This window comes from Eublepharis macularius, chromosome 11, assembly GCF_028583425.1.
Source record: "Eublepharis macularius isolate TG4126 chromosome 11, MPM_Emac_v1.0, whole genome shotgun sequence".
Taxonomy (NCBI): domain Eukaryota; kingdom Metazoa; phylum Chordata; class Lepidosauria; order Squamata; family Eublepharidae; genus Eublepharis; species Eublepharis macularius.
In genome coordinates, this window is record NC_072800.1 from 26,938,305 (window position 1) to 26,966,116 (window position 27,812).

General features: G+C 43.0%; 1 protein-coding gene across 2 annotated transcripts in view; it reads right to left on the reverse strand.

The window, feature by feature from the left end:
* The window catches only part of NPSR1 (neuropeptide S receptor 1), a 104,269-nt gene that overhangs the window by 5,047 nt on the left and 71,410 nt on the right, over window positions 1-27,812 (reverse strand). For both annotated transcript variants that reach the window (XM_054991891.1, XM_054991889.1), the window contains exons 3-7: window positions 20,611-20,714; window positions 17,752-17,845; window positions 11,119-11,320; window positions 2,559-2,635; window positions 44-133 (exon numbers count right to left, since the gene is read on the reverse strand). In XM_054991891.1, the coding sequence (XP_054847866.1) occupies window positions 44-133; window positions 2,559-2,635; window positions 11,119-11,320; window positions 17,752-17,845; window positions 20,611-20,714 (567 nt within the window). The remainder of the gene's footprint in view (window positions 1-43; window positions 134-2,558; window positions 2,636-11,118; window positions 11,321-17,751; window positions 17,846-20,610; window positions 20,715-27,812) is intronic.

Below are 27,812 nucleotides of genomic sequence, written 5' to 3' on the forward strand. Positions count from 1 at the left end.
CAAGCCAATCTTCACAGTTGTTTTGCTGACTGCTGTCACTTACCAAGAATTATTACCACGCTGTACTTGATAGCTTTGATTTTAGCCTTTGATATGAGTCCCCGATGGGTGTAACTTGTGCAGAATTTACCGTCTGCAAAGAGGAGAGAAGTAAAAAATTTACATAAGCTGGTTGAAATGCAAAGCCTTTCCCATACACTCTTTGGTTTGATTAAACTGCCTGAGGATTTTCATTGTAAGAGTCTCTGCCACAGGAACCAATTACATTCCAGAGATTTAATTATTCATGTCAGAATTAACCCCTTTCAAAAAATCACTGAGCAATGCAAAGCGGTTTCTTAATATGTCCCATTACTTTTTTCATCTGCCATTCATCCCTTGATTGATTGATTGATTGATTGATTGATTGATTGATTGATTGATTGATTGATTGATTGATTGATTGATTGATTGATTGATTGATTGATTGATTGATTGATTGGGATACCTACAGGCAGCTCTTGAATGTGGCTTGCAAAGAATTAGCAAGAAGCAAAAGCTGTCTGGTTGAGCTACCTGTTGGATGGTGAACATAGCTGAGTGGTCAAAGTGGCACAGGTGATGTCACAGGGCTTGCCTGGGCAAGGGCAATGTGTCGAGAGGCCCTTCAGTGCCACCTACACTGCTGAGACTCAGCTCAGCTCACTCCTGGCTGTTAACAGCCATCCAGAGCAGAAAGCCTACCAGGAAATTTCCCAGTCTGTTAAAGGGCCATTCTACCCACTTCCACACCCCATCCTGTCACAGATCTATGGACATAATGGTGCCTCAAGACTTGATTTTTCACAGCAAAAGTTGCTGTTTTAGGGGGGGCTGAAATGTTTGCAACCCCCCCCATACTCTCTCTCACTCATTTACACATTCTTCCCAGATTGCTTCAGGAGAAAGGGAGGGGAATGGGAATACAAAGGCTCCCTTCCTTTCCACTCCATACTTCTTGCCAGTGCAAGCTAAACTTTTACCCCAACTCAACCCTAGTAAAGCACAGTTGGAGAAGAATATGGATGGCAAATTTCAGATGCTCACCAGAATTTATACACCACTAAAAGTAATACAGCGAGGAGATGAAATGCCTGCAGCATAAACTCCATTCCAAACCCTGTCAAATAAATGGCTTTGCAGCTGATATAGACATGAATACAAAAACTTCTTTAAGTGCTCCCAGAGAATTTTTAGCTATTTTTTTTTAAATAGCACATCACAATTTCCCTTCAGTTTCAAAAGTGATCTGCAATTCAATTCCAGGAACTGTTGTTTGAGAAGCAAAAGTCCAAAGCTTCCTTGGGAGTTAGGGTACTATTGAGCTAATTGTGCATTTCTTAGAACTTCAATCACAACATCAGAAGCTGATCAAATGCAACAGAGATTCTCCATCACTGGATAACTGTATTTTTAATTATATGCCAGATAAGAAGGTCTGACTCAGAGTAATTGGAAAGGCTTTCTAATTAACTATGACAATTGAATTGCAGAAGGGAGCGGTTGGTGTACCGGAATATAAATGTATGCATTTTGGCTTCCCCACATGAAGGGGTTCTTTGGCCAAGCCACTCAAGCAGCAGTTTGGCATGGCATGGTGAGGATGGTGTTGGCACACTGCATAGACTTGCTCTCAGCCATTGTTGCAGGTGGTTGGTGATGTGCATTGCCTTCTGGACTCCTGCAGCTGCCACTTAGACCCAACCAGAACTAATGCAGGAGGAAGCTAAGGGGTTACCTTGCTGGGAATGACAAAATATTTTGAAGCAGAACTGCACAGACCCAAATGAAAATTCTGCTTCATTCATCCTGAACCTTGAGAGTAGTAGTTCCATTTTGATCTTTGAGAGTGGAGAACTCTAAACAAAAGTGAGGAGGCTTGGGGACTGAGCTTATTATCCCCATCATTGATCTCTGTACCAATCAATCAAAATCAATCGATTGATCTCTGTACCTTCACTGAGAGATCTGAACAGAGACCTACTTATGTGTCACTATATAAAGGTACAGTTCCAAGATTCCCGGTTCTCCAGCCATTGTACACATGTAAGCAGAATTTTAAATGAATGAGTGTAGGCCAGAGGCGGACACGAACCGAAATACGAACCAAAGGTTGTCACTAACCAGGCCGGTTCATAGTTTGCGAACCAGCAGTTTATGGGAGCTCATTTCTCTTGAACCGTAACTACTTTTAGCCTAGTTCGTTTGGTTCATATTTCGGTTCAAGACAGCCTGGTGCTGATCAATCAGTTTCCTAAGCAACAAGGGGGATGGGCTTTCTGCAGACCTTCTGCTGACTTGGAAGTGATGTTTTCACGAACCGAATGAACTGGTTCATGAACCAGGGCAAGTTTGTGAAAGTTCATGGTTCGTGAAACACTATGAACCATGGTTCGGAATTTTCCTAGTACATGCCCATCTCTAGTGGAGGATCATCCCAACCCCCTGTATGACTTCAGCCTTCTCTGCTTCTGAAGCTCTGAACGCGACTAGGAAAAGCTTTTGAAACAGGATCAGAACTTGGTCTTCAAATTGCTTACCAGAACAATTGGATACAATCATAGTATGAGCTTTGCTCTTAGCCCATATTGTTCGTATCACGATGAAGTAAATAACACTACAAGTGGGGAAGAGGAAGAAAAAAGAAAACAAAATCATTTGAGATAGTTTTACATGGGATAAACATAAGCGCTGCAATGATTATATCCCACAGTTAGCAAGTACACATATCATATATTAGATTCACATAAATGTTGATTTAAGCCTTGTAATACCAAGTTTTTAAAATGAAAATTTCCTAAATATTTTTTTCATGATATATGCAACGTAAGAGGTTGCAGGGAAATTGGAATTGGCTTGTCTCTTTTCTCCACAGTCGGGGACAGAGGGTGGCACTAGGGGAGAGGATGTCTGCATGCCAACCATTGGTATGCGGCATCCTCCAGGGGGAGATTCTTTTCCCATTGCTGTTTAATCTGTATATGCGCCCCCTCACCCAGCTGGCATGGTGTTTTGGACTGGGTTGTCACCAGTATGCTGATGTCACCCAGTTGTATCTGTTGTTCAATGGCTGGCCTGGCTTGGCTCCAGAAGCCCTGATTAAAGCTTTGGATGCCGTGTCTGGTTGGGTGAAGCAGAGCAGACTGAACTTAAATCTCATGAAGACAGAGGTCCTGTACTTAGGTCATGGGAAGTTGGAGGGGGGGATCTAGCTTCCGGCCTTCGATGGCACACCAGTTGTGCCCGTTTTGCTGGTCAAAAGTCTTGGCATGATGCTGGACTCCTCTTTATCAATGGAGGACCAGGTCGCGGCAGTTGCCTGGTCTGCTTTTTTCCATCTTTGGCAGGCCAGGCAGCTGGCTCCGTATCTCTCGACCCATGACTTGGAAAAAGTGATCCATACAACGGTCATCTCCAGGTCGGATTACTGTAACTCGCTCTATGCAGGGCTTCCCTTGAGTCTGACCTGGAAATTACAGTGAGTCCAGAACGCTGCTGCCCGTGTCCTGATGAGTGTGCCTTTCAGGACACGTGTAACTCCAGTTCTGCAGCAGCTACACTGGCTTCCCATAGAGTTCCAGATCAGGTTCAAGGTTTTGGTATTAACCTATAAAGCCCTAAACAGACTGGGACCAGCATACCTGAGGGACCATCTCTTCCCATATACTCCCCGAAGGGTGCTGAGATCAGTCGGTAAGCACCTACTGGTGGTCCCTGGCCCCAGGGAGGCTTAATTGGCCTCAACCAGGGCCAGGGCTTTTTCGGTCCTGGCCCCTACCTGGTGGAACTCTCTGTCTGAGGATACCCAGGCCTGCCAAGATCTTGTCTACTTCAGGTGGGTCTGTAAGATGGAGATGTTCTGCCAGGCGTATGGTTGAGGCTATCAGGGTTTCCACCAAATGAGCTTCTCTCCCAGTCTCCTCTGTCTGTAGGGGGTATTGACCATCTACCCCCATATATGAGCAACCATGCATGGTTAAGCTGCACCTCCACCTCCGTGGAGATTTTATATGGTTTTTATACAGTGAGCAGGTGTTTTATTAGAAAGCTGTATTAACTGATTGTGATTTTATCCTGTATATTTTATCTTCTGTTGTGACCCGCCCTGAGCCCGCTTGCGGGGAGGGCAGGATATAAATATAAATATAAATATAAATTTAAATAACAACAACTGAAAAGTTCTTCAATCTCCTCTACATCCAAGTGAAGACAGCAGAGGAAGGAAGGCAGCCCCAAAGGAGTTTCATAGCAGCCCTAGCTGCAGAGAGCAGGAGGTGAAAAGCCCATATTACCCTAGAACCTCACAAATGTTTAGGGCCCCCAGTGTAGGAGTTCATATTTCCTACAGTCAGCGTACAAATAATGTTGTGCCTTTCTGACCTTCCCCTTTTGACAGAGTCAAATAGAAAGCCAATTTGCTTATCTAGGGAATGGCATTCATTCAAGTGAGGACCAGTTTTTGTGTGGTGGTTAAGAGCGGTGGTACTCTAATCTGGAGAACTGGGTTTGATTCCCCACTCCTCCGCTTGAAGCCAGCTTGGTGACTTTGGGTCAGTCACAGCTCTCTCAGAGCTCTCTCAGCCCCATTCACTTCACTTCAATAACATACTTAGTAAACTGCAGGCATTATGTTGTCCTGAAGGGTGGTATATCATAATTAAACAGCACACACTAAACTATAGGACTTATTACATAACTATTCCCAGTACTTACGTAAGTATTCCAGATATGACTCATAGAAAATCAGTGTTGCACATGCAATCTTTTCTTTTGCATGGAACTAGTATGAGAAATCAGCAATATGAAGAACAGCTGATTAAATGAGCCAACTAATCTCATGTTCTTACACTGGATTGTACAATGGCCACTTTTTAAGGCAAGAATAGTTGTTGCAGTTTAATAGAAACGGAACAGAAAACTTTGGCAAATGGAACTTTATAGTGAGCACAGTTTCTTTCTATCAGAAAAATGACTTTAATCAAAGTCATGCTAAGATCAGCTATGGCATTTAGCAGGTACTTGGGAACTCAGACAAAAAATGAAGGCTTTCTGACATGAAAGTTAACAAATCTCTGTTGACTCATCTTTCGGATTCTTTGAATCCATGCAACCTCACCTCAGACTATTCAGTAAGAGATCCCAGAACACCAATTTAATTAAAGAAAGTAAAAATGCAGCACATCAGGCACCTTGGTTACCTGTTGACATCAATCAATATTGCACCCAATGGCCTTCAGTATTTGCACATCTGCTGATACTCTAGCTGGAACAATAAGTCACTGTTGCCAGTCTTTATATAATGAGATGCAGCCCAATTTTTCCCCACTCCCTCTGGTAAAGTCTAGCAAAACTGATGTTATGGACCGTAGATGGGAATATTTGAGATGTACAAATGTAGCTTATGAAAAGAAAATCCTCGGTTGTGATACCAAGTTAAGTGGGCAGCGAAGGAGCAAAGCAAAGTTGCCCCTTTAATAGTTCTACAGTACCTTTTTCTGTACTTGTTTTCTTGGGAAATTCCTTGTGGTCCAAAGGAAAGGAAAAGAGTTATAACTCTGACCATCCATGATTCTCTATAGCTCACTACAGATGGGAATTTGGATTATTGGCTTAAAGAATTGTGATACTGGATGTGATAGTGACCCCATCACCTTATAAACCCAGCATATTATGAATACAGATTGATTGCTTAGCCACATAAACCTTGGGGAAGGGAAACGACAGTGCTGATATTCACGAAATTTTGCTCAAATTGGTGAAATGTTATACTAATCATTTTTAAATTTAAAAATTATTACCTTGAGAAAACATTTGAGTATCACTGTAATGAATCTCATTGTTTCATAGCTCCCATGGATTCATTATGATTTTTCCTTTTTTTTTTTTTACGGAACTCCCCCCACTTTCTACAGCTTTTCATTCATTGGCCAAGCTCCCCAGACGGCTACGGTATTCTGCTTGGCTTTTTGACTCAGAGCCAGCAGCCGTTGGGCTAAGGGAGATTTTGCTCTCTCTTGGGAAGAGGGAAAGAAGGGTGCTCCAGAATCATCCAGGCTAACTGCTCTCATAACCAGGGTGAGAGTGGTTTGCCAAGAACAATGGTTACTGTACCTAGTCTATCCCAGGGATGCAAGCAAAGACAAGTGGAAGGTACTAACAAGGATGAGAGAATGTTCTATCTTCTGTCCATTGGTTAATCTCCTTATTCTAGTCTGCTGTGCTACAATCACAAATCACAATGCAAGAGACTTTATACACATTTTTCCTCATAATAAAATTTCACTGAGACACATATGTATTCATTCTAGAGCATGTCAAATAAGTAAATAAACAAAGCAAGAGTACAATCCAGCCCAAGTGAAGTGCCTTTAAACCTTTTGGGGTGGAAGTGAGGAACTGCCAAATGCTTAACCTTGGCTGGATTGTTCTCCAAGTTCCATAGAATCCCAAGCTCTTACACACCATCCAGTCCAGCCTCTTGCTGAGTGCAGAAAATCCAAAGCTAGAGCATCTGTGACAGATTTGCTTCTGCTTGAAAACATCCAGTGGTGGAGGACCCACCCTTCCCCTTGATAATTGGTTCTATCTTCAAACTCTAATCACTGGGAACTTTCATCTTAATAAATATGATGGCATAGCCACAGTTGTGGATTCAATGACAAAAAGCTGATGCAACTGAAAACGTAGAGTTGCCAGTACAACAGTTTTTGGCAACCCATATTGACCACAACCGGATTGCCAATACGAACATTTTTCTGAGGTTCCCATTTCCTCTGGTTTTGGGCATCTGTAGTGCCCTAAGGGAGGAACTGCCCATTGGTCAGTTGCAGGGGAAAGTCCTGGGGGAGTCACCAAAAGGAAGGAGAAAAACCGTTTCTTCATTGCCACTAGTCATAGAATACTTTGAATAAAAGATGCACACAGCTACCTAATTTGCTCATTCAGGACCTTGGACAGCAGTTCATTTACACTATCTCCACAAATAAAACAAACAGATGCCTGGGATAGAAAGCAAGCCTTTGTTTGTTTCCTTGGTAACTATACAGACCGTTGTGCTGCAAAAAATTTGAATCCTTTTATAAATTTCAAACGCTTGGTATCTTATTTACAGGCATGAATAATCAAAACCGCAGTTGTAAGCATGCTGGAAATGATTTTACCGCCGAGGAGCACCCAAGTGCAACCCGGGGACTACTCCCAGCGGGAGAATGGCTACAGGTTTGCCTGGAGTAGTCCCCGGGTTGCACTTGGGCGCTCCTCGGTGGTAAAATCATTTCCAGCATGCTTACAACTGAGGTTTTGATGATTCATGCCTGTAAATAAGATACCAAGCGTTTGAAATTTATAAAAGGATTCAAATTTTGCAGCACAACGGTCTGTGCGGCTTTGCTTTCTTCTTTTCCTCACTTTTGGAGATCGTTCCCCTAGTGGCTTTTGTGATCCTTGGTAGCTATGCCATGATGTTTTCAGGACGTGCTCAGGGCTCATTACATAAAATATTAGCAGCAACTTATTCCAAGTAAATACAAAGATAGTTATTTGGATTCAGAAAAGAAGGTGCTGGGGATGGTGGAAAAGTTGAAATCTAATTGGGAACTCCAAAAGGTCTCAGATAAAATCTACTAAGTTAAGGTAAGGCATGGCATGGCATGGCAAGGCAAGACAAGGCAAGGCAAGGCAAGGCAAGGCAAGGCAAGGCAAGGCAAGGCAAGGCAAGGAGATGTAAATACTTCAGCTAACTGAAGACATCCCCAGCAAGCTAATATGCCTCGTACGGGTGCTGTCTTGCCAAGGACAAAACAAGAAAACATGAGCGACAGCTTGGGAGAAGTGGCTGTCTTGGAAAATATGGCGCCTAGTCATCCCACTGGTTTAATTCCAGTAGGAAACTGGGAGTGGGCTCTTCCTTTCACCTAATTGAGGCTGGCATATGGTTGTGGCTGGCATTGTATCCATCTAGTGAGCCTCCCTACCAGTCTCCTGTCAGGGGGAGGGACTGTATAGTCATCTCGCCCCCCCCCCCTGCACTGGAGTCATAATGCAACCAGAATAGCTGTTTTCTCCTTCCCTCCCCGCCCTTAAGAGTTCCCCTCTCTATGCGCTATTTGCAGGGGCAGATAATAGAGACTGCTATCTTGGGAATTGTATTTTATCATATTTTTACTGTATTGTTTATTGCTATGATGATCTAGTCTTACTATGTTTTAAATGAAGTTATATCCTGTTGTGACCTGCCCTGAGTCTGCTTGCGGGGAGGGCAGGCTAAAAGGCGAATGAATGAATGAATGAATGAATGAATGAATGAATGAATGAATGAATGAATGAATGAATGAATGAATGAATGGTCACGGAAAGTTCAGGGAAAATTAAGAGGCATGAGGAAAACCATTCTGCTAGCCTATTGCGTACAAGCAGAACTGCCAGACTTTAGGGCATCTCTGTCCCTTCTCCCTGGATGGTCTGTCTCCCTACTGAGCCTTCCTGCTAGCTGGCAATACCCTGGGGTTTTGCCGACACAGACTATATGCCTGATCTTAAAACAGGTCTTTTAGAGCAAGGTGACAGGATCGACAGCACAGAATCTATCCCGTACCTTCAGTTGTATCTGCTGCTTATTCTTTGCCTGACACTTCTAGCTTTGCCCCCTCCTTCCCCAGTCTGCAGCTGAGTCATTTCACACTTCACCTTCCCTTACCAAACAACATTCAGCTCATCTAATGGGGGCTGTGTATGAGTGCAAAGTCAAGGAGGAAAAAAATCTACTTCTAAACAATGGAAAGAGATGTAGCCATGCACACAGTTTATCATGCATTGTAATAAATAACAGCAACAAAAAACTCACACAAAAATTGTCTGGGTTAGGAGGAAAAGAAGGTGTGGGATTGCAAGAATCTTGATTAAAAGGTTATTTATACTGCTAAGGTGCTGCACAGAGATATCTGTTTTACAAGACACTATTTTAGTGCTAACTAAACAAAAAGTTAAGATTAACAGCAGAGGAGAATGAACCTAGTGCAGATTGCAGCAGCTCCTTGTGGGATTAATTGGAGCCATGTGCACAAAAATCAACCTCTGGAGATATGAACTGTAACATCACACAAAATCAATACTCCTTACTGGGTCAATTTCAACCCTAGGGCAATCTTCTCATTTGCAGAAAGCTTCTTATGCCCAATGTCAAGATTTTAAGGAGTGCCAGGTGGTGAAGAAGGAATCGCCAGCACTTACAAGGAGAAAAGAACTTTAAGTGGAGGAAGGGGGAGCAATAGCAGAGGAGACTGTGCATGCCTTGATGTTTTGGGGTGCATGGAAAATGTGGCATGCAGCTGAGAGCAGTACCTCCCTTGCTGCTGCAACAGTAAACACCTAAACTGAACATTCTTAAACATCATGTGTACACACTAAGATGCCACAGCTGGATCAGGGCTCCTAGGTGATTGCACACAGCTGTTCCAGGAAGCACGCCTGACATACACACTTTGCACACAGCTTATAATAAGTATGCCAGGTTTTTTACAGCTGCCTACCTTAACAGTCTTGGGTTAGCACCTGAAACAAGAGCAAACCTCTTGCTGGGCTGCCATACAAACTAAGGGGTCAGTCACAAACCTGCTCTGTACATTTGTGACAATGAACGCTGATGCAACTTAGGTGCCCTGTTGAGAAACACAAATACCACCCATAGAAACTTGGCCATCACTGTGATGGGAGTTGCATCCTAACTCTGTCCCATCTTTGTTGCTGAGGCCTTGACTCTCCCGTCCCTGGGTTCGTTCCTGGGGTGTACTCAGGTCTCAATCAGTAATTCCAAACACAGCTTGATTAAAATATATTTTATTAGCTTCAGATAGTGTTGCAAGGCATGAAAACTCTTAACAAAACAGGCAACAGATATAAAACAATCTTACTGTTGCTAAACTAAAATCTAACTAACTAAATGTTTAAGAGCTTGCTAACTTAAGCATTTCTAGTTGGCATCCAATAACTGTTCATCTTACCCATCTGGTAGAATATGGGCCCTCTCCAAGCTTGGTTGATGCAACATGGAGGCCTGCCAAGGTGAAGAAAAGAATGGGAGGCGAGAATGCCTACTGAGAAGCCATCTTTTCTAGTTCTCAGTGTATCACCAGGCAACAGGGGAGCCAATCAGGGCAAAGCAACTAACTAGCATTACTGCTATGAGAATATTCAAGGAGGATAGATAGGATTCTCTGAGACTGGTCTTTGAGGTTGCTTCACTAGAGACTCAGAGTCCACTTCAAGGTGTTGTTGATTAGATGAGCCAGCATGTTTCAAGCTAGACCAGAGCCTCCAATAATAATAATAACATTCGATTTATATACCACCCTTCAGGACCACTTAACACCCACTTATAGCAGTTTACAAAGTGTGATTATTATCCTCATGACAATCACCCTGTGAGGTGGGTGGAGTTGAGAGAATTCCAAGAAGCTGGGATTGACCCAAGGTCACCCAGCTGGCTTCAAGAGGAAGAGTGGGGAATCAAACCCAGCTCTCCAGATTAGAGTCCTGCACTCTTAACCACTACACCAAACTGACTCTGCAAACACTCACTGAACCATACTGAATCAACATTCAGGCATCTGAGCTACAACTTCCACACAAAAATGTCTTTCAATATTAATGCAATGTACATTTCAGTGCTCTTGACTGGGGCATATAGCATGAGAGAGGGAGAAAAGACCTACATCTTATGTTCCAAGGTGATGAAAAATTATTTCTTCTAATTGATAAATACATTCATTAACTGGCTCCATTACTGATTCCTTAATACATGTACAAAATGTCAATGTAAATAATTGCCTGTGCACTATTATTAGGAATAGGCTGGCTATACAGCTGACTGCATGTTTACTAAGATATTCATTCAATTTAGCAATCTGTGTTGGGTATGATGTGCTTCCTTGATTGCTCAGAATCCCTCATTCATTTCAAAGAGGGGGGCAATATGTACACATTTGATGGCTCATGCAGATTGAGTTGCTCCATGGAAATAAGTGAAGAATTTCTCAGTGGTATGGGGATCCATGTCTGCACATGTATTGGAGTAACTGTTATAAGCATAAGATTAATTCATACCTGATGATAATCAGAGGGATAAAGTATACCAAGAAGGCAACCGTGGTCATGTACGGGATCCAGTAAGAGTCATCTGGCCATGCAGCCCAACATTGAACTTCCCCATTGGACAGCTGCCGTTTCCCAAATATGATCAGAGTGGGAATTGAAAACAGGAACGAGAGACTCCAAGCAACCACAATGAGAACTTTTGCTTGCCTCTCTGTTCAAGAAACAACAAGATACCATTAATACATACATGGAAACAATTAACTAAAGAATTTTTAAATTCTCTGTCCAGAGAACAATCACACAATAGCAAGAGAGCTCTGAGAGAAGGGAAGAGTTAAACATCATTGGTTGTCTTCTGTGAAATGAGAACAACTTATTGCGTTCAATTTTAGGATTAACAGAAGTACGGATGGACTTACTGCAGGTGTTATTGTCAATGATAACATGGTAATTGAGGGCCTGTGTCAAACAATGCAGCCCTACAGATGCTCAGTAGGGAGTTATTGAGATTTCAAACAAAGAAAAGTCAGTAAGGACTGAGATTCATTCCCTTTCGCTCAAGCTGAGGGCAATTGGTAGCCTAGTTAAGATGACATAAAAATATGTTGTGGCTTTGTTTTGTAAAGAAGGGGGGCATATCTCATGGGTGGAAAATAACTGGGTTTTGCATGTAGGAGTCTCTATTTCAGCCTTCAATATCACCAGTTAAAAATTATCTCAGATAGCAACAAGGCCATTACTGGGACTGGGCCAGTGGGTACGCTCCCACAAATACAGCAACTAGATTGGACCCAACCACCTTTTCTGCTGTGAAAAAGGGAAGGAAGGGTCCTCCTTGGCCACCTATATGCTGAGAATCATAGGACCTGCATGAGCAAAAGCCCTGTAGGACAGATGCTGTAGAAAGAAGGGGAATTAAGCTAAATCAGAGGTCCTCAACATGATGCCTGTGGGCACCATGGCACCCACTGACACCTTTCCTGGTGCATGACAAGCATTTTTAGAAAGTGGGCAGGGCCATCAGGGCTTCTGATTGGCCACTAGAAATCTGTTTGGCTTTTTAAAAGTTGCTTCAGCAACAGCTGCTATTACAGCACAAGGATCTTCACTGCATTACTGTGCGTATTAGAGTTGCCACTTCCCCAACTGGGGTGAGGGATCCCCAGATCCCACCCTTTACCCCCCACGGCCACTTACCTGGCTGGCAGGGTGTATGCTCCCTGGGGTGTCCCCTCCCTGGGTGGTGGGACGCGCCCCCAGGCAGGGGGCGCACTCCCATGCCACGAGAGCAGGCGGTGGTGGCAGGAGCAAGAGCAGGCCACCACTGCCACCAACTCTCACTGCTGCTGCCTCTCACCACTGCAGCCCCTGTGCACCAAATGAGAGCGGGCCGCAGTCACGGCGAGAGCAAGTGGAGGTGGTGGTGAAAGCGAGCAGCTGCAGTCACAGCAAGAGCGAGCAATGGTGGCAACAAGGGCACCCTTTGACCCTGTGTGATGACATCACTTGCGGAAGTGACGTCATTACACGAGCCTGGAGCGTGCACGCACGAAGAAAGTTTTACATAACTTAACTTCTGACTTTGTGGTTAACTCTGCCTCTTACGGCAGCCACTTTGTGGTTGGCTCCACCTTTCGCAGCAGGTATTTTGTAGTTGTATCCAACACTCTGTGCCAGAATTTTAAAGATGCCAGAGGCTTGAACATTTTGGGCATCCTTGAGCTAGATTGAAAGAAAAAGCCGACAGAAGTCAATCCATTGGTTCTATTTGTAAACTGACCTTGTGTTTAGAATAGGAAAATGTCTGGTTAAAAAAAAAACAGAGGAAGCCTTGCCCAAACTTCACTCCTCTGACCCACTGACCCACTGAACTCAGTCTGCTTGCCCAGTCTCAGGGCGGACTTCGCAAGATCTCTGTCACCTTTTTCATTTTTAAGTGACCTAGAAAAAATATATCCCCCTCAGTTGTAAGTGGTAACTTCAGGAATTTTTGTTTGTTCAAGTAAGGTGTTCATATAATTAGATTAAAGTTTCTAAAAAAACATATGTTTAGCTTATTCCTTTCAGATGCTTACATTTCATAGACAATCACATAAACTCTTTGGTTTGGCAAGAGGTTTATATAACTTTCTGTTAACCCATTGCAAGGAAGTTTCAGCTAGGTAGCCATGTAAGTCTACAGTAGAATTGCAGGATTTGAGTCCAGGGGCACCTTAGAATCCAACAAGATTTTCAGGGTATGTGCCAGACAAATTGGAGCAGTTGTCGCTGTAGTGTACAGCTCTGGAAAGCTCATACCCTAGAAATCTAGCTGTTCCCTAAGGTGCCACTGAACTCAAATCTTGCTGTTCCATCGCAAGGAACGTACTGCTTTACTATTTATTTAGGGACAAGTGATACATAATGTTTTGTAACTAGTTAGTTTATCATAAAATGTAATGTGCAGTTTATTTGAAGCCCCTCCTGGAGATGTAGCATCCTTATCCAGCAAGGTTGGCAATAGCCTTTGATAGCAGAGCTGGGAAAGCCATCTGCCCAGGACCTTGGAGAGGTGGGGCCAAAGCTAAATAAACCACAGAGATCTGACACTGTATATGGCACATTCATTTCTTTATCTGTGTACAATGGCTGGGCTAAAACTAGGCATACATTTAGTTCACAGAGGCAAGAACTGAGTTTTTTTGGGGGGGAGGTTGTCAGTTTTTCAGCACTCTCCTGGAAGAGTTTCTTTAGCCATTTTAAGGGTTCTGCACAGAGATTTTCTGATGAGGCAGGCAACCTTTAGATTCCTTTTCTTCCAGACCAGTTCTCTTCTATTAATGGAGCTGGGCTTTAGTTGCACTAGTGCACGGCCTTTGCTTGAAGTTGGACAGGGTACAATCTTCTCTGCTGATACTGTTAGATCTAGAGATGGGCACGAACCAAAATGCAAACCAAAGTTTGTGACGAACCAGGGTGGTTCATGGTTCGTGAACTGGCGATTTGCGAACTGGTGGTTCGTGGTTAGCGAACCGGCGATTCATCAGAACCCATTTCTGACGAACTGCCACGAACTTTAGGCTGGTTTGTTTGGTTCATTTTTGGTTCATCACTGCGGACAGCCTGGAGCTGATCAATCAGTTTCCTAGGCAACAGGGGATGGTCTTCCTGCAGATCTTCTGCTGACCCGAAAGTGGCCTTCTGCCGGCCCAAAAAGTGACCTTCTGCTGACCCAGAAGTGACGATTTGCTGACCTGGATGTGATGTTTTCATGAACCAAATGAACCAGTTCACGAACCGGGGCAAGTTCGTAAAAATTCATGGTTTGTGGTTCGTGAAATGCGACAAACCACGAACCGCATGGTTCGTTTTTTTCCGGTTCGTGCCCATCTCTAGTTAGATCTATCAGTAGCTGTTAACACCATTGACTGCTCCATTGTTATCCATTGGATGAAATACAGGATTGGCATTAAGAAAACATCCCTTTCATCATTTCAGTCTTTTTTGTCTGACCTCAGGTAAAGATTATTTGAGTCTAGGAAACACATGAGAAGCACATAGGGAGCAATCCTAAGCAGGCCTACTCAGAAGTAAGTCCCATCGTATTATATAGGGCTTACTCTCCCAGGAAAGTATTCTTAGGACTGCAGACATAATGTTTTAAGGGCTAAGAAAACAATATCTTTGTGCAGTAAATGCTCAAATGCATGGAGATGTGATGCTTATCTTGCGTCTTATTCTGTCAAGCATGACACATTATGAAGTCCAAGTTTGCACGGAGTGCTAATATATGCAGTCTTTGAGGTAATTAGTTATTTCTAATTTCAGACTTTTAGTCTTGTTAGTACTTTATATAATTCCTTTAAAATCCTCTGTGTGCCCAAAGCCGAAGAATGTACCATATGTATACATGCCTCAAGAAAGAGACAAAGAAGATGGAACTCATGCATAAAATAGGAATCTATGTCCTCAGCCTAGAAGCTATCTTTGCATTATGAAGCTCTAAATAAGCTATTCCTGGGGAATTTCTGCAGAGTTCACAAGCTTAATCATTTCTTGAAAGGATTGAAAGTCTTAACTGGAAGTCATTGCCTGTGTGTGAAACGTCATTATGGAGGTGAGAAATTGCCCCGCACACTAAATCAAGCTCCTGGCTAGAATGATAAGACTGTAGTCAGCCAACTTATGGTCTGCTGTGAGAACAAGACCCTTATCAAAGAACAGCAGCCAGTAACATCTCCAGGTCTTCTGTGTTCGGTCTCTTTAGCAGGACAGCAGGAGAAACCCACTGAGTTGTGAAGAAGCTTCCTGTATTTCAGGCTTCTTACTTTTCATTGCAATATTTAAATTTATTCCATATTAGCATACTCCCATATAACAAGGAGCAAATGTAACTGAATATATTGCCGATACAAATTCAATGGGACAAATCTTCCTTCCTTGCCACAGTTTAATGATTCCTGAGATGAACAAAATGGTCACATCTGTATTGCCTCATTGTAAACAGCTTCTTGTGTAGCTGATGACATCTTGGAAGTATGTGCAGAACGCGTAGTGTATGTTGAGAAGGCATTACTCTCAGGGTCCATCCTTTCTGTTGACTTCAGGGCATCTCATTCATACTGGCTTCTTCTTATCTTCAGCAGATTTTTTTTAATGTGGGGAGGCCTTGGGCCAGTCATTCTCTCTTGGCCTAAACTACCTCACTGTTGTGATGGTAATGTGGAGGAGGGGGGAATATAGGTTGCCATAAGCTCCTTGGAGGAAGGCTGGGGCAGAAATTTACTAAATAAATAAGCATTTTTAAATAAATGCTCCCACCTGGTATGTGAAGAGGTAGAGTTCCAGAAAGCATCTACCATATAGTGTTGCCGGATGTGTTCAATCAGTGGTCAAACATGCATTTTACAATTTACATATCACAAGATCATGTATCTGGAGCTCCTTCTGGCAACTCCTTGTATGAGTTAAGGAGGAATGGAAATAAAAGAAGTTGCCCTCAGTTATACCAGGGAAGGCCGTCTCTCCTCTCCCACTCAAATGTCCTTTCCAAGGGACTGGACTATCTCAGCCAATCAGCCTCAAGCCACGCCATGCAGGAAAACTAACTTGAGCTGCTCAGAACTAAATCATGGGAATTATGAAGGTACTCCGATAATTTCAAGAACAGCAATTGCTGTTTTTATACATGCCAAAGAGATATCATTTTTATTTAATGCCCTGAATCAGTTCATGTGCGACAGCTAAAATGTGGACTGTTATCTCATTATATCAGGCAATTTCAGACCCAGGAAGTAGCTGATCATAGGTTGTTATGGCCTACTGTATGATGATTGTCCCTTGATCTAAATATGTAGCATCCTCTATCAGGCTTCAACCATACGGATAATTTGAAGCATAGCAGGTGCGGTGTAGTGGTTAGTGTGTTGGACTAGAATCATAGAGCATAATCTGTTTTAGTTGCATTTTAATGAATCCTTGCTTATAAGGATTTAATTTACTTCAGTTTCTAACTATGAGCTCTGATCGTACAGTACTTTGAGTCTATTGTTTCTGAAATGTGTGTTAAGATCTACATTCTTTTTGCACGCAACCTATACACTGTAATAAAGGTATGTGCAAAATCTATATTTGTAGTAAAATCCATTGAGGCAGAACCAAATGTTATGTGGGGCACAGGCCTGCCACTAAAAATGGCAACCCCATATTGAGTTTCCCACAGTACGGCTGTATCACCTGTCAAGAATCAAAACAACAGAGCCGTCTGTTTCCCTCTCCCTTTGTTCTCCATCATTGTCTGCTGCTGGCAGGGGCATGAAAAGATGCAGCATGATATTAGAACGTGAGGTAATTCGTCCTATATATTCTCAGATCCGGTGGGAGAACCCAGCATGGGGAGGCTATTTCATGAGAAGACAGCACATCACACCCAAGTCTATCTCTGCAGGGCGTGCTTTCCAGACGCCACATCATTTTAGTAGTTCTCTATCAGACATCAAACGTTCCAACGTTTTGAAAAATTCAAGGTGTGTGGGTGGTGGTGATGGTGGTGGTGGTGGGGGGTCTGTCTGTTGCAGAAGTTGGAAAAACAATAAAAATCGCCTTTCTTTTAGTGGACATTTTCTGCAGGACTTAATGGCTATGCAGACAGAGGTAAAAATGACTTACCATAACCTGTTCTCTATTTCCTTAAGTATATTTGAATTTCAATACTATGTATAATTGCATCATCATTCATAGAATTCTCTCAGGTTTAAAAACTGCTTGATTTAAGGGCCTCAGACTCATTAAATCTTTGAATTCACTATTGATATTGCAGGATGTAAACCAGGGAGGGGTTTTTAAAAATCTTTTTATGGGATTCCTAATTGCTTCCCCACACAATGGTAACAGATAAGAAAAAAACCTGGGATGCTTCTGGAAGAAAAATATCACCTGACAGTCATAGAACAATAGGCAGAAGAAGAACTCAAAGGGTAACATAACAGCTATTTGAAAAACAGTAAGAAGGCCTGAACGGCGCCAATGAACTGGAATAACTAAAGTAGGGAAGTACATTATTCGTTGTAAAATAACTCATTTTTTCACAGAAAAGTTATCTAGTGACATGACACTGTTAAGGAAAAAAACAATAGGAGCACAACGAAGGGAAAAATCTCTTACCTCCTTGAAAGAACTTCATGGGATACACTATGGCATGATACCTGTCTATGCTCAGTGAAACTAGGACGTAGGTCGAAGCATACAAAAGTACAACCTGAAGAAGAAGGGAAAAAGTAATCTTAGTTTTTAACATAATGGGTCTTGGATATTTGAAGAATAGCAGGTGTGTGCAGTGGTTAGAGTGTTGGACTAGAATCTAGGAGATACCTGGTTAAATCCCCACTTTCTCATGGAAGCTCACTGGGTGACCTTGGGCCAGTCACTCTCAGCCTAACCTACCTCACAGGATTCTTAGGAGGATAAAACGGAGAAGAAGAGAACGATATAAGTTGATTTGAGTTCCCATTGGGGAGAAAAGCATGGCATAAATATATAAATAAATAAATAAAACTCACTGGAACCAACTCCAAAGTCACTCCCTGATTAATCATGAAAAACAGCGTCTGTTCTTGAATCAGGTATTAGTGCGTACGTTCCCTTTTGCAGGAGTGGGACTTGCGGATGAGCCCGGTCGCACCAGCGTTTGTAAGTGCTTGTGCCGGGACTGGGCAACAGCTAGTGCCACAGAACACCGTATGGCTTTAATTCAACTTTACAATCACCACAGACACTGACACACGTTTATTTATGTAATTTATATGCCACCTCTCCGGAGATCTGCTTGAGGTGGCTCGCAAACTAAAAATAAGACAATAAAATATTGAAAGCAACAGTGTTAGATGTATTGTCGAAGGCTTTCACGGCCAGAGAACGATGGTTGTTGTGGGTTTTCCGGGCTGTATTGCCGTGGTCTTGGCATTGCAATGCCAGGACCACGGCAATACAGCCCGGAAAACCCACAACAACCAACAGTGTTAGAATTATTAATATCAATATCAATTATCTTGGACCATCTACACTGGCTCCCAGTCTGTTTTGGGGCACAATTCAGGGTACTGGAGTTGACCATTAAAGCCCTTCATGGTTCAAGACCAGTATACCTGAAGGACCACCTACTTCCTTTTGAATGTACCCAACCACTATGGTCGTTTTCTGAGGCTTTGCTTCTGGTGTCCCTGCCCGTGATATTAAGCAGGTGGAAACCCTTCTCAGTTGTCGCACCAAAACTCTGGAACTCGCTCTCTGCAAAGACTCATCTGTCCCCTTCTGTTTCCATCTCCCACCAGCAGGCGGTGCCTTTTTTGTTTCATTTGACATTCCCGCAGTGATCAATCCTTCCCACATAATGCTTTAATTGTTGCTTTAGGTTTTTCTATGTATATTAACTCTGGTTTTAATTGTTTTAATGATGTGTTTTTTGTTTGTTAAGGTATGATTTTATGATGTCTGTTTTAATTTGTTGGCTGCTTTGGTGGCCTTCTGAGGGCAGAAAGACAGTATAAATTTTGTAAAAAAAATTTGTAAAAAAAAGTCTAATAAAGAGATTTATAGGGCTGTGTTCAATATCTATACCGCCCTTGAGGACAACTTAATGCCCACTCAGAGTGGTTTACAAAGTGTGTTGTTATTATCCTCCCAACAATCACTCTGTGAGGGGGCTGGGGCTGAGAGAGCTCTGAGAGAGCTGTGACTGACCCAAGGTCACCCAGCTGGCTTCAAGTGGAGGAGTGCAGAATCAAACCCGGCTCTCCAGATTAGAGTCCTGCCGCTCTTAAGCGCTACACCAAACTGTCTCAGCTACAACGAGACACTGAGAATTCCAAGAAAAAAATTCCCAGGGGTGCTTTATTAATCATATGCATGGTGTCCAATTCATAGGAGTACTGCCTGGCAGGAAGAGGGCTTATACTTTCCTCCCCACTTCATTTCCTGAACTGAAATCATCCTGGGGAGTTATTTGGTGAATTTTGATAAACATACAGGTAACATACAGGGCAAACATACAGGACAATTAGCAGATCCCAAGGGCTGTTTTAGCCTTAACCATGCCCCACCCCCCTGCACTATGGTCTTGACTCACATCAACCCATCCCTGCAGATGTGATTTTTACAGGAAAGAAAACCCAGGAGCTCTGTTTGGGGAACCCTTGGCATTTTGTTCATTCAATCCCTATGTTAATCATTCTTTCTCAGTCTAAACTACTCATGAGATTCAAGATAAAAAGAGATAACTTTATGAGTTTAGTCTGAGCTTTTTGAAGTAAAGCAGTAAAAATATGAATGGTAGGAACTGAATCCCAATCACATGCTGTTAAAAACTGGATATTGTTTGTTGAACACACATTTTGTTGATTCTTTGAGGCTGTATGTATTTTCTCTGATACAACTTGAATTTAAAAAAAGAAGAAGAATGTGCAGTCAAGTCACAACAACTCAGGGTGCCCCTGCCCATGGGACATTCAAGGCAAGAGATACAGAGGGGGTTTGCCATTGCCTTCCTCTCCAGAGCAACCCCGTTCTTCCTTGGGGGTTACCCATCCAAGTATTGACTGTGACCAAGCACGCTTAGCTTCCAGGCGCTGATGACCTTGGAAAAACTGGACTATTTGGGTTACTTTTTTGAATTTAAAAAGTGTAGGATATTCATCAGATTCAAGGACTTTTATTTGACTAGTTCATTTTGCATACAGTTATGAAAAATTATGACCAAAACGAGTCAAAAGTTATATTAATTTTGCACTGAATGCATTTGAAGGGATGTGTAAGCATGATCAATCAAAAAATGTGACAGAAGTGCACAGTGGAATTTGATCTTGTGGTGTGATTTTTTAATTTCATGATGCCATACTTTGTGCATGGCTTTTAATGTGCTACACTTTTTTCTGCTCCCCCGTATATAATATGATTTCACAGTAAGCAACGACTTAAATAAGGAATAAACATATTAAGAAATTATCCGATGTTTATCAGATCTTGTACCTGCAAATAGCGCACAATTCGGCAGACGAGATCAGGGGCCATGAAATCTCCAGTGAAGCGCCAAATTATATCAGTCATTATGTTTATGAGCCCTGTAAAACAATCTGTTAAAATATTTTTTTAAAAATCAATTAGAGGAACACAGATACAAAACTACTATAGCATCAGTATGGCAAACAATCCCATTCCCCCTTTCCTGTCAAGCATACAAAACAGAATCTCCTCTTCCACCATGATCACTCCTTGTGATCTTACCAGCGAACAGCTGTGGCAGAGGACTGCCAGGTAAGGGGTGGGGAGGTGAGTGGGCCCAAATCACAGGAGCACTCCCGGGGAGCAGCTGCACCCTGCGTGATGATGTCACTTCCCAGAAGTGACATCATCGCACGGTCCTGGAAGAGTGCGTGAGTGCCAGGGCACCTCCTCCTGCTGGGAGTTTCCCCTGGTGCCAGCAACCCACACTACACTACTGAGTTCTACCACCTCTTTTCTCAGAAAAAAGCCCTGGATGCACATAATTCTTTCCTCCTCAATTTTATGCTCACCCCAACCCTGTGAAGTCAGTCAGACTGAGAGAAAAGGATTGGCCTAGGGTCACCCAGACAGCTTCTATGGCAGAGTGGGGATTTGAACCTGAGCCTCTCCCACCCCAGTTTGCCACTCTAACCATTATACCAAATGTGCTGTTTTGCCAAATACAATTCTTGCTATTGATACTCTCAGCATTGTGCCTGCAGGAGAGTGATAATGAACTTTTAAAGGATTATTACCATGTCATTTCAAAGTATATTTACTTTGTCAGCCTCTCAATGTCTCCCACAGAAAGAAAATAAAAAAGATTGCATCTGGAAAAATGGATTGAGAAAATTGGGGCATTTAAACTTTAGATTGGAGAAGAAAGCCGAAGGCATTGGAACCTGTGGGAAATAGCTGCCTTGTCGTTCTGCGCACCTCAAGCTGAGTCTCTCTTAGAATCCTGCATGACTTCTGCTTCTGTGCCAGAAACTAAGGGAAGAGGAAGCTACAAGTAGTTGAGGCTCTACAAAGGCTTTGGCTGAAAGGAAACAGCAGGGCTGCATTGCAGCATAATAGGCAAGGAAGAGAAGGGAGTAGAATCCCCAGAGCATAGCGTAAATGCATACACGAGCGGACCATTTTGTTTAAGAAAAAAGCTCCTCTGGGAAGGAGAAAATTCCATGATATTATCTGCCCCACCCCAGCCACTGTAGAGGTGGCTGTCCTCTGCTGCACCGCCCACTTCTGCTGCTGCAAGTGAAACCCAAATAGGAGATCTCCTCAATTGGTTGGGGGAATTAGCATCAAGGAGGCAAGGGAGAGGGGGTAATTAGGAATCTCTACCAATGTTTACGGGGATTATTCCTTTAGAGAACTCTCAAATGAATCAGGCAGATGTTCAACCAGAAAGGTTTTTTTTTAAATGAAAGAGAAATAAATGTACAGAAAACCACACGCAGCATACATACAAGGCTGATTAAGAAAATCAGGGAGGAAAATGGGAGAAAGCAGTTTCAGGGAGGGTGATAGTTACCAGTCTCGAAGAGCAGAGAGGCAACAAAACAACCAGCATTTCATGGAGAAGACGCCCAAAAGGATTTGAGGGCATGTGGATGGTTCCAGAACACACACACAGCACATGGCTGGGAAGCATAGTTATAGGGTAAAATGCTCCCTAGGGCAAACTGACACCTTTGCCCCCCAAATAATGGCTCAAAGGCTGTCTCCAGAGGCAGAGAATAATTTGGGAGAGGTTTGATGGTTCCTATCTGAGGTAGACTATAGGTGAAGAAGTGTTCGATAATCCTTTAAGCACTGGATGGGAAAAGCCATCAGGCTGAATAGCTTTGATTAGGGTAGGTGGATGTGAGAAAGTGAGATCGGGAGATGACAAGATAAGTCAGGAGTTTCCTGGGAGCCTCAGTTATGTATCTCACTCCGGGGTGTGGAGGGGCATCAGTTAGTCAGCTGTTCTAACTCACACTCTGGTAGTTTTCCAGGCTCCCACCAGCTGGCATCCACTGTGGGTCAGGCAGTGCCTTGGACTTACAATATATGAGGAAGGGGTGTTTATGATATTTCATCCATGAACCGCCCTCTTTGCGTGAGGAGCAGTCTGACTGCTAACACAGTAGCTCCTTGAAAAACATTGGTCTGGTGCAAGCATAAATGCCAGTGGCAGAGAGCCACTCCATCTCCCCTTCCACAGAGCTCCCAATGCACGTTTGTGAGAGCAAACACTGGGGTTGCCAGGCTCCAGGTAGTGGCTGGAGATGTCCTGGAATTACAACTGGTCTCCAGGCCACAGAGATCAGTTCACCTGGAGAAAATGGCTACTTTGGGGGGGTGGACTGTATGGAATTATGGCATGCCAAGGTCCTTTCCCTCCCACTTTCTCCAGGTTTCCCCCCCCCCCAGATCTCCAGGAATTTCCCAACTTGGAGCTGGCAACCCTAGTAAACACATAGTCAAAAACCTCCAGGGTCTGATTTGGTGCAGGGAAGGCTCAAGCTTGGAAAGAGTTGAGGACCCCCCCTCTTTATTTCTGAAATTTATTTATTTAGGGAATTCTTATGCCACCTGCCAAGAGTCCTGATCTTCCCTGCCACTGCTGTGCTCTAGAGGCCTAACTACATTAGATCACAGACATGTGCTGGAAGCACTGCACTTCTCAGACTTGTGGGGACCTAACACAGTGCTTGAGGAGAAGGTGTTGTTGAAACCTTCCCTCCCTGCTGTTTTTCTGTCCTGAAACACTATGCCTTACCTTATTGAGGGCCACATATGTACTCATAGGGTTACATGTCAGTCACCCAATCAGAGCTAATAGCAGCTCTTTGGGGCTGTTGCAGATCAGGGAATTGGCATTTGGGGGGGTGGAAGAAAGTCTAAGCCCTTCTCACTATGCGTCATGGTCCTGATCTGAATTGGGTCTCTATTCACCTGGGAGCTCCCAGAATGCACCTGTGACACAAACCTGGGAAAAAAGAAACGTGCAGTTCTGATCTAAGATGTACCCACCTAAAGTAGGTTTTCTTCAAATAAAACAAAACAGACCACTGGAGTTAGGTTACAAATGTCCACTTGTAAAATGTTATTCTCCTCTGAGGAAGGTGCTCTAAGCACAAAAGGGAAAGAGAAGTGTGACCTCAATCTATTTTAAGTTTTGGGGGTAGAAATTTGAATACTTTTAAGGATTCAGATGGTACTTGAAGGAGGTAATAATTTTTGAACCAGATCACGAAATTTTGTCTCTTCGTCTCATGCAGGGGTAACCAGACTTGAACTGAACCACCCTGCCTGCACTGACCAGGTCTTGATTTCAGAACACTGCAGATCCATCAAATCCCATCAAACAGTTCCAGCAGTTTCTATTAACTTTCAAGTTTTAATCCGAGAGTTGAAGATTAGAAACTGTTGCTTGCCAGTGAATGACTAGAGTAGGTAAAAATATTATTTCTCCACAAGGGGAAAAAATTCCACTTGGAATGTTTCTGTCGCTGAGAAACATCTCCTTTCTTTAGACAGGAATCATACACAACACACGTGGTTTGCAGCACCAAGATAAACATCAATTGTTTCACACAGTGCTCTGGTAGCTACACCTTGGTCTTGCCTTCCTTTTAAACTAACACAACCCTAACCATTCCAGCGCTTTGTTCGGTGTTGAACAGTGAAGTCCTGAACCCTTTTAAATCCACTGGAGTCAACAGACTTAGGTGTAACCTGCTGAGGCTTGCATAGATACCCTGGTGCCATTTGGCTACAAGTAAATAAATCGAAACCTGATCCTGTTAAGATTGAAGAAACTTTAGCTCTAGCTTGGAACTTGACCGTTTTTGCTCCCTGGAGGGAAAAGCCATTGTCCCCTGGTGATAACTGGAGTGCAAATTATGTTACTCTCCACAAATGAAGCAAGGCAAAAAAAGACTTGCTGAAGCAGATTTTCCAAAGTAGCCTGAGATCCTATCCTAACACATCTCTGGAATTTGAAGAAGACGCTTTGATGTAGAGCATCTGAAGATCTAAAGAAACAAGCATGAAACTCCAGCTCCGTTTATAAAAATGTTTACAACTGAAGTTGTCCAAGTCACATGAACATGTGAGGCTGCCTTATACTGAATCAGGCCATCAAGGCACTGATGTCTACTCAGACTGGCAGCAGCTCTTCAGGGTTCCGGACAGAGGTCTTTCACATCACCTACTACCTGGTCCTTTCAGCAGGAGATGCTGAAGATAGAACTTGGGATCTTCTGCATGCCAACCAGATGCTCTACCACTGAGCCACAGCCCCTCCCCTAATCTAAGGAAGAGTCTTTGTATTTCATTTCACAAACTCCACTAAGTCAAACCTTCAAGCCAGTTTCTGATAAATTCATTATGGATCTATTGGTATTTATCAGAACTGAGATCCAGGTTTTCTAGGAAGGATGAAATACATTGTTCTGGGAGAATGAATTATAATATGCACGTATCCGTTTGTAAATACAGTTCTGTTTCCAGACAGGCAAAAAGCATTATATTAAGGGAGGGAAACTCACATTTCAGTGTATTTTTGCCAGTTTATCTCAAACTGATGAACTTGATTCATTAAGTGTCATTGTTTTATTTGTTTTTCATAAATGAGGGGGACATGGTTTGGTTTTGATAGTCATCTGTATTAAATAATGCCAAATCCACCAATTTACCTCCTTGTACTGTTCCCAAGGGTCCACTAACTCATACATAACAAAATTTCAGGGCACTTAATGGGAGGAGATATCAATGGAAATCACTAATCTCTCTTTCATTAAGACTTAGGAACGGTGTGATTGGATGCAGGACATTATTATATTTTCTTTCCAGCTATGTTGTCTGAAAGAAACAGAGCTAGTTTTGATTAGTTTTTGCACCAGGAAAAATTGCAAGAAGTGCTGGATATAACCCCCTCATGAGATTTCTGGGTCAGCGGTAAAAAATGTTTCTGCCATTCAGTTGGCTGCGGATATACAATTTGTATGAGTTGCATGGGATGAAGAGGGCAGCAAGGGGAAATAATTATTTTTGCAAGCACAAGAATTATTACAGAGTTAAATAGACTGAGCACAACTGACAGAGAGTGTCTCTGTTCAGACTTCATCAAAATGAACAGAGTTACACAACAGGGATGTGCTCTTGAACAACTCCTGCTCATTCCTATATGGCTTGTCCAGCAAATCTTAGAGAATTGGGCCCTGGGATTGGACCCAGCCAGCCTTCTCACTCAGTCTTGCTCAATTCCCCCCCTCTACTACAGTCCCCATCCTAGCTGGCTTTTGTGTATGCAGATGCCATGAATCTCATCATAGTCTTTTTGGGAGGCCAGAAAGGACCACTGTTTACTCTTTTCACCAGTAAATTTAGAGACTTAGGTCCTAATCCAGCTCTATTTGCAAGTTGCAACTAGTTAAATACAATATATAGTGATCCCAGTGGAGGGCGCCATCCATGCCAAAATATACATCTATCAAATTCTGTGGGGTGAATACAGCAGTGCAGAACTGCATAAGCTACACAGATCTATGCATATAGATCAATCTGAAATGAGTCATGGATGCACTCACAAAAGAAGTTGTTTCCCTCAAATCTCCCTCCCCGCCAGTCCTGGTGATAGGACTGCCAGGTCCCTTCTGGCAGTGGGAGGTTTGTGGGGCATTTGGATGCAAGTACTTACCCTTTCTCTTTTTGCACACATGAGCCAGTTGCACATGATCGCATCACAGCATCATGCAAATCACAGAGAAAATGCTATGTTTGGGGCCAATTGCTAAGGAATCAGCCCTTGGGCAATGCTGTCGCTTCTGGCATAACCAGAGAAGTGATGTCATTACTGTGGTCACGAAAGCATGTAAGTGACTATTTGCCCGGGCTGCCGGATGATGGTGGGCAATCTCTGCTTTCTCCCACCAATCATAATCGATTGCTGGGCAGAGAGGCAAATCGCTGGGAGTTTGCTTGCTGCTGGTAGACACCTGGCAAGCCAACCTGGAGATCAAATGTATTCTGTGAGTTTTATGCTCAGAAATTAATTCCTAGGCATGAGAGGACTGATTTGGTTCTAGACTATGGCATGTAGGGAGAGGGACTGAAACCTTCAGTCATTTTTCCAACCTGTAATGTCCACAGGAGGCACTAGCTGCTGTGTTGGGAAAACCATATGTACTGATGGGCTGCACAAAAGTTTCCGCAATGGGGGAAAACAGCAGCTCTCTAAGAACATTTCAGGTTAGGAGAATAGTGTGAGGGGGATATGTCTGCTGCATGTCTGGGAACTGGGTTCTGAGCATGGAACATGCAACACACCTCTGATTGTCAGGACCTGGGGAGGATGCGAGAAAAACCTAACATGTAGTTAGGCCCTGAGGAGAAAGTCATTTCTGAGTTCTTCTGGAATTTATTTTTGGGTTCTATTAGTCCACTCAACTAAGGGTGGAGCCTTTCTACAGTACAAGAAGCTTTCCTCCAGAGGATGAGCCTCTTTTGTTGGAGGAATTACTCTTTGAGGAATGACTCAGAGTGAAGTATTTTGCATTTAGCATCTTTCTCCAATCACATATTATGTATACAGACTAGGGGTGTGCATAACAAACACCCAGAAATTGCTGTTGCATTTCATTAAAGCAGCTTTCTGAACTGTGAACCAAATCCAGGAAACCAAATTATAATGACTCTCTCCCACCAAAAAGTTTGTGTGTTTTGTTTTGGTTCTTATGTTGCAGTGGCGGCAGCAACAGCATCTTGTTTTCCTTAATGCTATCTACCAATTAGATCCCAAGGGGACAGAGCACTTATGTTATTAAATAACTCAATTGGCAGGATGGAGGAATGTGCCCAATGTACATGTGCATCTCCTCTTCCCCCATTGCTACCAGGGCAAGGACATTGTCTTCCTGCCAATTTGGTCCCTTGCCAATTGGGTCTCTCCTTGCTTATTGGCTTTGGAAACCTTTGGAAGAGGGACTGTGCAGACTTCAATCATAGTCTGCAATTCTGAAGACATTTCCCTTGAAGAAAGCACTATTGAATAACATGAGACTTACATCTGAGTAGGTCTGTTTAGGATTGCTTCCCCCCCAATCCAGCATCTGCCAAAACATTACTTAAAAACAACCCCCCCCAAATTAAGCTTAAGTCAAAAATCACTTGTGAGCCATTCGCCTACTCTGTCC